Here is a 12,899-nt window from a genome sequence, read left to right as displayed (position 1 = left end):
AGACTTAATGAATTGTTTCCAAAAAATAGAGTAACCATAATTATTTATTATTACTATAATGGAAAGGGAGAAATAATTTTACAGTGCGGAAACCCTGGGTAAAACTACTTAATCATGTGACCAAGGTTACCACTGCCAGCGAGAGGTCACATTACAGCGTTGCTTTCAATTTTGCGTCACAAGTGCCTGCCTACCTCACACTAGTACCGGGTCCTGTGATTGGTCAGCCCATTGAAGCCCCTGCCACTATGTCACATTATAATTCTCTTCTTAACGGCTGCGCAGCTACCCACCGGCACCACAGCCGGTTGGTCAAGCGCCTCAAGAGAGAGGCCTCAGACTACGTCTTCTTCCCACTGTAGGTAGGCAAAAGGCCAACACCAGTCTTACCTTCCTCATCAATGGCCTGGGCCCCAGAGCAGAAAAGGGCAGAGCCTAATTCAAGAGATTTCAGGGCCAGCCGGGATGGCAGGGACGGGGGCGGGGGCGGCAGCGGCGGCGGCGGCGGCGGTGGCGGCGGAAGGGGCGGAAGCGGCAGAGGCTGGAGCAGCCCCTCCGGCTACATGGAGTTTAGAGCCTCAGGCCCCAGAGAACCACCTCTCTGCTTTAAATTAAAGAACAACATGGTTGGTGTGGTGATTGGTCGTGGTGGATGGAGGATAAAAGACATCCAGGCTATGACAAACACCAAAATACAGATCATAAAAGGTGATTCTGAAGCAGAAGTAAAAATTTTTGGCACCAAGGCCATGAAAGCAAAGGCCAATGCAGCTATCGATGCTCTTGTTAAAAAACAAGAACGAGGCCACCATTCAGAGCCCCGTGTCGATAGTGCCTCACCTCAGGCTTCTGCTGGAAGAGAGTTTCGCCCAGGTAACACTGGTGGTAGACAAATTCAGCCACTGATAGATTGGGATCACATTAGGGCAGAAGTTGTAGAGTGGGAAAAAAGAAAATGGGCAGATTTACCACCAATTAAGAAAAACTTCTATGTAGAATCTGAATCAACTAGCTCAATGACTCGAGTTCAAGTAGACATATGGAGGAAGAACAATTTTGACGTAATGTGTGACGACTTGAAAGGTGGCGAAAAGCGCCCCATCCCCAATCCTACTTGTCAATTTGAGGATGCTTTCCATCCTTATCCTGAACTTATGAAAAGCATTAAAAGAGCAGGTTTTCAAAAGCCAATGCCCATTCAGTCACAGGCATGGCCAGTTATTCTACAAGGAATAGATCTTATAGGAGTTGCCCAAACTGGAACAGGCAAAACTTTGTCCTATTTAATGCCTGGGTTTATTCATCTCAATAATCAACCAATACCGAGAGAGGAAAGGAATGGACCTGGCATGCTGGTCCTTACACCCACTAGAGAATTAGCTCTTCAGGTGGAAGCTGAATGTTCTAAGTATTCATATAAAGGTCTTAAAAGTATTTGTGTATATGGTGGCGGAAGTAGAGAACAACAAGTACGAGACATTACCAAAGGCATAGATATCATTATTGCAACTCCTGGACGACTGAATGATCTGCAAATGAATAACTTTGTTAACTTACGAAGCATAACCTACTTAGTCTTAGATGAAGCAGATAAAATGCTAGATCTGGGGTTTGAACACCAGATAATGAAGATTTTATTAGATGTGCGCCCAGACCGCCAGACCGTTATGACAAGTGCAACTTGGCCAGATACCATCCGTCGACTTGCTCAGTCTTATCTGAAAGAGCCTATGATTGTTTATGTTGGTACTTTGGATCTAGTTGCTGTGAATACGGTGGAGCAAAATATAATCATTACCACAGAAGAAGAAAAACGATCTCTTATCCAAGAATTCCTACAGAGCCTGTCACCCCAAGACAAAGTCATCGTGTTTGTCAGCAGAAAACTTGTTGTTGATGACTTATCAAGTGATCTGAGCATCCAAGGCATACCAGTGCAATCACTGCATGGCGACAGAGAACAACATGATCGTGAGCGAGCATTGGAGGAGTTTAGAAGTGGAAAAGTGAAAATACTGATTGCTACTGATTTAGCATCCAGAGGTCTTGATGTTAACGATGTCACACACGTATATAATTACGACTTCCCACGCAATATTGAAGAATATGTACACAGAGTGGGGCGTACTGGAAGAGCAGGGAAAACTGGTGTATCAGTTACCCTCATAACTCAAAATAATTGGAAGATCGCCACTGAATTGGTTAAAATTCTGAAACGAACAAATCAGAGAGTCCCTAAAGATCTTATAACAATGGCTGAGCATTACAAATTGCATAAACCAAAAAAGGACACAGGAAAAAACTCAAAATTTCAAGGAAAACCCAGGGAGTTTTACTGATATCTACGTTGAAAAGTTGTACAAGGCTACTGGAAGATTGAAGATATGTTAAAGATATGTAGTCTTCAAGATACATAAAGAAGTATTGGGAACATTTGCAGTTTAAAGACGTTTAACCAATTCTTAAATACTAAGCTTTCAATATTGTGTATGTTCCTTAATAAAGTCAAAAGTGTTTGAAAAATGAGAGAGTGAGAGACTATTTGGAAAATTAAATGTTATGTGTTTTTTTTTTTTTTTTTTAGAGAGAGAGAATGCATGAGTGTGGGATAGGAGGGCGGGGGGCCGGGTGGGGACAAAGGGAAAGGGGGAGGCGGAGGGGGAGAGGAAGGGAAAAGGGAGAGAATCCCCAGCAGGTTCCACACCCAGTGTCGGAGCCCTATGTAAGGCTCAATCTCACAACCCTGAGATCATGACTGGAGCCAAAATCAAGGGTTGGACGCTTAACAGACTGAGCCACCCAGGCACTCATGCGTTGATTAAAGTCCAGTTTCTTTTATAGCCTGCTATGTCGATCTATGTCTCCTCTAAATGACTGGTCGCAGACAACAATAGTGCTTTTCTTGCTTTAAAAAGTCAAACTGAATTGAAACATAATTTTCATCAAGCTTATCCTAGTCAAAATATTCTATTTTCCCCTAGCAGTTAGTGCCACAACAATCCCTAAAAATATCTCCACTGTCATTCTCTAATTCAAAAAAAATTCATTAGAAAATAAATGCTCAACCTTCTAGAAGATTCCACAATTCTGTTTTTTTTCAGATAGAGGTGATTAATTGAGCACGGTGTCTCACTGGGAATCAGATCCTCATACGAACCTTATCTATCACTTATCACTGGTTAAAACTACTGGGGAGGTCACTTACCTTCTGTAGGCGTGCTCACTTTCTTCACTAGGAAACTGGGATGGTTAAATGATTTTTGAGTCCCCTTCACCACTAAATTCTATATTACAACCAAAACTGCATAACCCAGGCTTTATTAACACTTCTTTTTTTAAAAAAATTTTGGTTTTTTTTAATACTTTATTTTCTAATCTAGGAAGAAAATCACATCCTCATGTAACAAATTGAACAATGAAACCCTTTTTAATGACCAGAATAGTGCTCTCTGCATTTTTATTGATTTTTGAAATGTGACTCACAGGTTGTCTTTATTTTTCTTTTGTCATATTTTATTTTTCAATTTGTCTGGAAAAGGCCAAAACTTCATATACACATAATGAGAAAAATTAATGTGAAAGTAAAATATATCTTACATACTGGGAAAAACATTAAAAACTTGACCAAATGACACTTTTGCCAGAGGAACCAATTTTAGTTGAACTCCTAAATTCTAATTCTATCTTGTATGTTTTATTTAGAGGCAATCTGAATCTGAATCTTCTCACACTGCAAGAAGTCCTCCCAATAATGCTAAACTTTAAAATTTAATGTTTATAAAATATAAGAATTAGTCAAGCCTTACAATCTCGGGCAAATTGAAAAAATTAATGCACCCATCTTCTTTCCCAGCATCCGCAGCAGTGACCACAACAAGTCGGTCAAATTAAGTGAAATAAAGAAATACTCTCTAGGTATAGGTGTTTGAGGTTAAAGTCTGGCTTACAGGCTCTTAATATAGGCCTCAATATCTCTTGATAAAATTCACAACAATGGTTAGCATTTTTGAGTGGCTAATATATAAAAAGGTGCTTTATCTTATAATCTATAATCTTTATAAAAAACCCACTCAGAAGGAAATCTTACCCCTATTTTTCAGAGAATGAAACAAGGTCAGAGGAACTAACTTGCCTAAGGTTACTAAATCTGGTTAAAGAGGAGTTAAGTCATACTTTAACCCAGATGTGCCTGGTTCCAGTATTTACATTCTTTTCATTTTAATACAGTTAATATGTGCAAGACAATATGCTTATCTTCAGGTTGCCCATATGTTCAGATTTAGTGAAGCAGAGGTATGTGCAGATTTATCTAAAGCAAAAGCAGTCTATAGCAGAACCTGTGACAGAAGCTCAAAGGGCCCACTCCCGTTCACTTGGAGAAGAAATGATGAATGTTTAGCAAGGTGGAGTTTATGTTATTTGCCAGAATTCCTCCTAGGGGCAACACTTTATTTGTGAGAATTTTTTTGGCACAAAACTTTATTAGTGCTGAGATGGACAATTCCTGAAAGAACATAAACAAAACAACAAAAACCAGTTGCATAGTAACGAAGAAAGGACTTCAGAGGAGAAAAGGGTTTTTTAAAAAAAAAAAAAAAAAAGATTGTATTTACTTATTTGAGAGAGGGAGCAAGCACGGGGTGGGAGGGGTAGGGGCAAAGGGAGAGGGAGAAGCATATTCCCCACAGAGCAGGGAGCCCAACATGGGGCTCAATCCTAGGACCCTGGGATCAAGACCTGAGCGGAAGGCAGACACTTAACCAACTGAGCCAGGTGCCCCAAGAAAGGAGGATTTATAAATGAGATCTTACAGGTTGTGCAGAATAAAACCCCCACAACTTTCCTATTGTCAATATGATCTGCATCGGTGGTTCTCCATCAGGGCCAATTTGACAATGTCTAGAGACAGATTTGGTCATCACAGCTCAGGGGAGGGGTATTTGCATCTCCTGGGTTGAGCCCAGTAATGCTGCTAAACATCCCACCATGCACAGGATGCCTCCCAAAACAAAGAATCATGTAGCCCAAATGTCAGTAGTGCCATAGTTGAGAAACCTTGCAAAAGATTAAGCAAAACACCACTTCTCAAACTCAACTGCAGAAAAACCAAGAAGGGAGTTCAGCAAGGAAAACAAAGGATATTTTTTTCTTGTGCACTGTTCAACATAAAACCCCCCACCAACATTCCTGTGTTTGGTATCACCTATATCAGTGATTCTCAGAGTTGACTTGCCCCCAGGGGACATTTGGCAATGTCTGGAGACATTTTTGGTTGTTCCTCCTAGGCAGCAAGACTGTTATTGGCATCTAGTGGGTACAAGTCAGGGATAAACATCCTCTAATGCACAGGGCAGCACCAAAACAATGGATTTTTCAGCCCAAAATGTCTATGGTATTGATGTCAAGAAACTGTGGTTTACACTGGCTGACAAAAGTTCTGAGTGAATTGGGTTTTTTTGTTTTATTTTGTTTTGTTTTGTTTTAGAAACTCAAGGAAATACTGATTTCTGTATCCAAACTAGGACAGAGTGAAGGCAGATCACTGAGCATGCACTGACACAGGAGACAGTATGAGGCTTCAGCTAACCTCAGTTATTCCCGTACAATCCTTAGTATGGTGATTCACATTCAGCAGGTACTCAACAAATATTACATCCCTTCTGCCCTGCTTCTCCCATCACCCATTATAAAATACTTATTCACCACAATCCTGGGTGCTGTTACTCACACCATTGGGTACTGGTTCCCCCATTTGGCAAACCCTTTCTCCTTCCTCTTTGCCAGGTCAAATGAGACTCATCATTATGTGTCCAGTCCAAGTGCTACATCTTCACCAAGATTCTACCTGCTCTCCTCCATTTCAAAACTTCTATAGTTCTTGTTATCTACCAATAATGTTGACATTTGTACTAGTTTGCATCCCTGCTGAGACAATTTTGAAAAAATCAAATTAAGAGAAATTACACAAATATTTAAATACACTAAAAAAACTAACAGTTACAATAGTTTTATCCTGTATGATTGACAAATCATGAGAGAACTGTCCAGAACTAAATCTGCATAAGAAGCTAGTATAGTATACAATAAAGGTGGAATCTTTAAGTAAAGTCTATTCCAAAACAAATTTTTAAAAAATTCAAAAATACATAACACACATACATACCAGGACAACTGATCAACGATCAAAATCCTACTCTGAAAAAAAATCCCTACTAGCTTCTTGCTTTTTATTAAAAAAAAATAAAAGAACGTGAAGCTCACTCATACAGGAAAATAATTTCTGATATTAAAGTAGAAAAAAATTAAACATAAAAGCAACCACAGAAACTTAAAGGTAAATATTAATAGGTTTAAAAATGTAAAAATGAAATGTCAAAAATACCCTACATGGCAAAGGAAACAATAATTTAAAATATATAAAACAGTCACAGCTCTTGATATTTAATATACAGAGATTTTTACCAAGAAAAAATAAAGGGTGAAGCCCAAAATAGATATATGGGCAGAAATGCAAAAGGCAGTTCACCAAACAGACAAACAAGTAGGCAGTAAACATGAAAAACTGCTTAACTTCTTTCTAATCAAATTAAAGAAAGTTAAACCAATGACCTAATTTTATTCTCTAGAAAATTGGGCTGGGATTTTAAAAATAAGACTGGAAATACCTAATAAGGATACAGGGAAATAAACATTGATAAATTATAATTTGGTAAAATTATATTCCTTGGAGGGGTAGTTGGCATTATGTATAAAATCAGTTCATGTTTAATACAGTCTGACCCAGTAATAACCAGATCCAGACATTTACCTTAAAGACATAATCATATACTCATACTAAGACGTATATACAAAGCTATTTATCACAGGGTTGCTTAGAAGAACTAAATTTTAGAAAACAACCCTGAAAGTCCAATGACAGGATACTAGTTAAATAAACTGCAGCATACCTATTCCTGATTTGCTCTAGGAGAAATGATGTTCTTAAAGAATATTTAAGAGTAAAAGGGGAAGTTTATAAATGCATCTATTTTTAGAAATTCACATTGGCCCATAGTATCTAGATAGAAAAAAGCAGATAGGATAGACACACATTAATGTCAGTCATAATTTGCTATATTATGAAATTACAGGTGGTTTTAATTTTTTCTAAAATTTCTACACTTTTATTATAATAAAAATATTGTAATTTTTAAATAACTGCTTCAAAAGTAACTTAATGAATAATTAAATGACTAAAGAAATTAATCAAGAGGCATTGTAGTTGAAAGTATTCAAAATACAAGCATCTCTTCTGTTTCCCCATTAAAACGCAAATATCATTGATGGGAAACCTCTCTTTCCCACCACTACATCTTGAGCGCTGAAAACAATGCCTATGGAACACAGTAGAAGCACAGTAAATATCTGAACAAATTCGTAAAGGAAAAAGTGAAAGTAAGTACATTATTTTATTTTCATTGAGACAAAGTAAGCTTTTCTATTTCTGTTTCTTTTTTTTTGTCCGGTAACATCTATTGGCCTATACCTCATCTTCTGTTTAATAATAAGAATAATGTTAAATGTTGTCACCACAAAACAAAACAAAAACAAAGGAACACAGGGCAACTTTAGCAAGTGCTGGATATGTTTATTTCCTTGATTGTGGTGATGGTATCATGAGTGCTTACACATGCCCAGAGTCATCAGACTGCACACATGAAATTTGTGTAATTCTTTGTATATAAATAATACCTCAGTAAAGCTAATTTAAAAAAAAAAAAAAAAAAGAACTGGGGATGGCTCCCAACTTATTTGGAACAGAGACCTGTTGTCCTTTTCCATGTGACCAATGGGAACTCTAGTTCTGTTTCTTTGTTTTGTTTCAATAATTACATGGATTTCACAGTCAGGGTTTTCTAACTCTTACACATCAAAATGAAGTAAAAAATGATCAGATAACATTTGTTTAAAAAATGACACTGCAGTACTTATCAAAAGGATTCCAGTTTTCCTTAAAAATATTATAGCCATATGCAAATACACTCATGTTTGTTTGTCAGTGCTTAGAGACAGATTTGTCATGATACATGAGAATATTAATAATTGCCATCTCTGCAAAGTTAGGTTGGGGAAAGCAATTATGTAGCTCTCTTACTCATGTAATAAAAACTACTTTCTGTATGAATACCAAACACAGTATATATGTCATCAAGACTAAGACTCAAGCATTTGAAGTTCTTTTTTAATCAAGCATACAGCAGAATCTCAAAGTAATCTACTTCTGTGCAGAAATAAAATTTGGGGGTTCTTATGGTTTTACTTGCAAAATTTGGAATTGTTTTCATTTTATTTTTTTTAATTTTTTTAAATTTTTATTTATTTGTCAGAGAGAGAGAGAGAGAGCGCACACATACAAGCAGGGGAAGCAACAGGCTTCCCGTCGAGCAGGGAGCCTGACGCAGGGCTCGATCCCAGGACCCTGGGATCATGACCTGAGCCAAAGGCAGCCGCTTAACCGAATGAGCCACCCAGGCGCCCCTGAATTGTTTTCATTTTAGGAAGAAGCAAAAATTGTGTGAGAACACAAAAAGAGAAAGACAAAGATTATGAATTCTGTCCATGTGAAGAAATAGCTTTCTGATGCCACAAAATAAATGAGCAGGAGGAAGAGGAGGCACCCACAGAAAGGGGCATTTTCACCTCATTTTACAGATGCTCTGAGAGGTCATACAACTTCCCCACAGTAGGTGAATAGTCGAGCTGACTAGCTCTGGGCTTAAAATTATAAATTCTGTAAAGAAGCAGTGTAGAGTGTACAGAAACACAGGAGCGATGAGAAAGACATTAGGGGAAGCATATGGATACCTCACTTCGCACCAAAAAGGTACGTATTTTCAGGTATTTTCACAGTTGGTATTTTCACACTTGCCAATGTTTTTTCTACTCTTCTCTCCTAGGCACGGGAATTTATTCAGATATTTATTGTGCTTCTTCTATGTTCCACAGGCATTGTTTTCAGTGCTTAAGGTGCAGTGGTGGAAAAGAAAGAGGTTTGCCATCAATGATATTTGCATTTTAATGGGGGAACTAGAAGAGATGCTTGTATTTTGAATATTTTCAACTACAATGCCTCTTGATTAATTTCTTTGGTCATTTATTATTCATTAAGTTCTCTAGGCCTGGGGAGAAGAGTAGGAAAGTGTGTCTGTAGCTTTCTAGCACTGGAGAAACGTGGATAGTAAATTCAAAGTTTAAAATGACAGAACTACAAATATTGATTAATGCAATCAGACTTTTCAGAAGTCCTTTTAAAAGATCGGTCTCAACAATATGATGAGAGATCTGTTCATTTAGACATTTAGTAAACTGTGGACCACAGCAATAACAAGAGGTAAAAGGAATGTGCTCCTACTATGTTCCACACGTACATAAAAATATATATTTAAGACGTATATATGAAAGACTGCAATAAAGCCTTCCTATTCATGGCTGGGGGGAGGGATGGGAATGCAAAATAAGCAAAATAACCTGCCAGTGTAACAAGTCATAAATTCAGTAATCATTTTATAACCTCTATTGTCTGAATTTCTGGGAATAAAATTATGAAGTGCCACCTTAGCAATATTGAGGGTGGCAGACACTGGTGGGTTACCCACCGAACAGTCACCCCCACCACCTCCCTCCTATTTGCTGGCATAACCCACTCCCCATGATTCGGTTCAAAAAGCCAGAAAAAAAACAAAAACAAAAACAAAAACACAGCCTATTCTCCCTTGCAGCTACAGCATAGGCATGAGACTCAAACCTGCCCTATGGGACTGACAGGAAAATGGGCTTGGCCATTTTAAAGAAAGATCTTCCTTCCTTAAGAACAGAGGCATGCAGGGATAAGCTCTCCTTTCTGCTTTTGTACCTAATTGTGTGAAGACATGAGGTTTTAACAGTCATTTTAGAAAATGACAAAGTAAATCTGAAGACCACCAATATGTTAGGCATGACAGAACATAGATGTGGAGAGCACCTAGATCCTGGATGGCATCACTGTGCTGCGGAATTAGAGCCAGTGTGGCAGCCATGGAGGGGTGGCCCTCAGATCTCTGTTCAAGAAAGAGTTTGCTGGTCAGTGGCAAGGAGCGCAGGGAGCTGACAGCCCCCAGCCTCAAACAATCCATGGCAGCAACTGAGCTGAGGTCAAGCTCTTCAGGAAGGGCTAGCCAGTCACTGAGCACAGTGCGACACCGGGACTCAGTCATTTCTGCACAACATGGGACTGCTCTATGGACTCTGTTTTAGTAGAGCTCCCTGTTAGGCTGCCTCTGGGCTTCTCAGAGCCTCAGTATAGTCTTATGCTCTTGCTCCCAAATTCTTCTTCCCTTCCCCTTCCTTCACAGGTATCAGATAAGAGCTGTGGGCACAAGGATGTCTCTGATGACTCCTGATCCTTTTCTCCTCTGTACCTTTCATAGGTGCTATCAGCCAATAAACACTGGACCCAGCAAATACACCCAAGAATCCCCTACCTCTGAACTTCACATTATATGAAATAAATGTCTCTATTATTTAAGTCATTATTAATTATATTACCAGCAGTCCAAATCATCTTAACTGATAAACAGGGAAAATGGTCATATAGTACCTTGTGTTGAGGCAGTGAATTATCCATTATTTCAAAGAGGCTCCAATGAGGGATACTTTACTAGGATGAGAATTGACTATAATAAGCGACTTAAACCCCCTCCTCTGGATGTTTATTTAATGGGGACATTACAAACACGGGATTCTATAGGAAACTGATATAATGTTATAAAAAATTGGAAGCACATCAAACAAGCCCGGGTTTTGAACAGTCAGGAGCAATTAGAGAAAGAAGTGAGAAACCAGAAGAGTAGAAAACTTGAGCAGCAGTCATAAAAAGACCCAATATCAAGGTCATCTGAACCAATAGCTTTAACAGCATTCATACTTGGCTGCACCCAGAGTACATCACTGGCTCTGACAGATTTGAAATGTAGCTGACCAGAGAATTCCTTGCAATCAACAACATAGAGGGGCTCAGGGTGAATAATTCTACCTAATGGAGATACATAGTCAAAAGCAATAGGAATCTTCTCTTGGACACAAGAAATTACAAATTTTTTTTCACACAGTAGGGGAAAAAAGAGAGAGGAACTGATGGGCCATCTTTGTTTTTCCACCTGAGCTTGAAAATCCAATTTAAAAAAAGCCAAGAGCAAGTATTTTCTAACAGAATATTGAGAAAGTCAGCAAAACACTTCTCTCCCTCTCCCTTCCCTTCCTATAACCCAAGTGCCCTTCCCTTTATAAAAAAAAAAAGGGTAATTCAGGATTTCTTGGTGTATTGATTGGAAAAAATCTATAATTTAGTGGAAAGATGGAAGAACTGGTCCTCTCTCTTTACGCTGACTCATCCATTTCGCTTCCCAAATTCAATGTCATTCAAGTCCATATAACTACCATAGTCTTTAACACCTCCTCGCCTAGCACACAAACAATAATAAAAGCCTGTTACTGCTTACCACCACATGTAAATGTCACCCTTTTGGTCCCTTCTCTGACTGCAAACTTCTGTTTTCTACAAGACCTTCTAACAGGGCAAAACGCCTGCAATAATGTTTACCCAGCTTAAATAAAGTCCAACCAATCATCCAAAGCTTGCAATTTGTGGTGAACTTTCAGCAATAAGTGTACTGATGTGTTTTGGGGTCCTAATTAAAATTTCAATTGGAACCCATTTCTCATATTCAGCAAAATCCCTTTGAAGCCTGAACTAATTGCTTTTTAGGATTGTGTTCTGTGAGGACCCATATGCTGTTTTACATGAGTGTTTTAATTTTCTCTGGAATCAATAAATGTGGCCTTGTCATATGTCTGTATTTCTGTTTTCATTCTGGGTGTAGGCCTTTCCTATGACACACACCCGTATTCATCACAGTGCCTTCCCATGAAGTGCCACGTAACAATCCATTTCAACTTGACTCTCTCATGGATGAGAGTGTAAAAGGATGTTTTCGACTTCTGGGAGAGTCCCCTCCCTATGCGCCCCTTAACTTCTATAGTACATACTTAACGTGTGTGTGTGTGGCCAGTTTTGCTGAGAACACACAGCTTGGCACTAGACCACCACATCCTCAAGACCCCACTCTGTCATTTAGAACTCTGAACATGACACATAATATGCAGAGTAAACTGAATTTACTGTTCCCATAGATGAGGGACAAAGATTCATTTACATGACATCTGTTCATAACAGCATTCTAGATTGAGCTAGGCTCCAGGTTTATCTCTCCATAGAAGAAGATCTGATTGGTCCAATTTAGATCAGATGTTCACTTATGGCCCAGTCAAAAGTTGTGGGTGTGAGGACTGGTGGTAATAGGGTCCTCTAACAAAAACGTAGCGGCTAGGACCCCATCCCTGCATTAGAGAGGAGGCAAACTTCAGAGAAAAGGGACCTTAACGACTACAGCATTAAATTGTTTTTCTTATAAAGAAAGCTTCTATGTATCTAGCATTTTACAGATCCAGCTAGCAGCTCTAGTTGTCATGCAGAGACCACCAAAGTTCTTTTTAGGCATTTCTTTAAAATATGAGCATTTTCATAGTACCTAGAGAATCAACTCATTGGTATATCCATTGTTATTTATCACTTATTTTACCGAACCCATTTCTGCAAACTTTGATAAGATCATCTGATAGCAGTATCTACTTCTAATGAATTTTAATAACCATTTTCCAAGGACAGTACTCACACTAATATTTATATAACTTCCCAAGCCTATTCTTTGCAAAATCTGAAACTGTTCAATTAATAAACATTCATGTCTAAAATAAGACAATTCCTATCACTTGAATTTTTCTGCCCCCGAACACTTTTACATGAAACTTAGTTTCATTATCAT

At 38.5% G+C, this 12,899-nt stretch overlaps 1 protein-coding gene across 1 annotated transcript; it reads left to right on the top strand.

Annotated features, from left to right (window-relative positions):
* Positions 1-401: 401 nt before the first annotated feature.
* On the top strand, positions 402-2,339 carry DDX53 (DEAD-box helicase 53). The gene has a single exon (XM_036097590.2). It carries the CDS (start codon positions 402-404, stop codon positions 2,337-2,339), a length of 1,938 nt encoding a protein of 645 aa, XP_035953483.1.
* The last annotated feature ends 10,560 nt before the right edge of the window (positions 2,340-12,899 follow it).

The sequence above is a fragment of the Halichoerus grypus genome, chromosome X (assembly GCF_964656455.1).
Source record: "Halichoerus grypus chromosome X, mHalGry1.hap1.1, whole genome shotgun sequence".
Classification (NCBI taxonomy): Eukaryota; Metazoa; Chordata; class Mammalia; order Carnivora; family Phocidae; genus Halichoerus; species Halichoerus grypus.
Note: the sequence above shows the minus strand (reverse complement) of the source record. Positions and strands in the feature narration are given on the sequence as shown.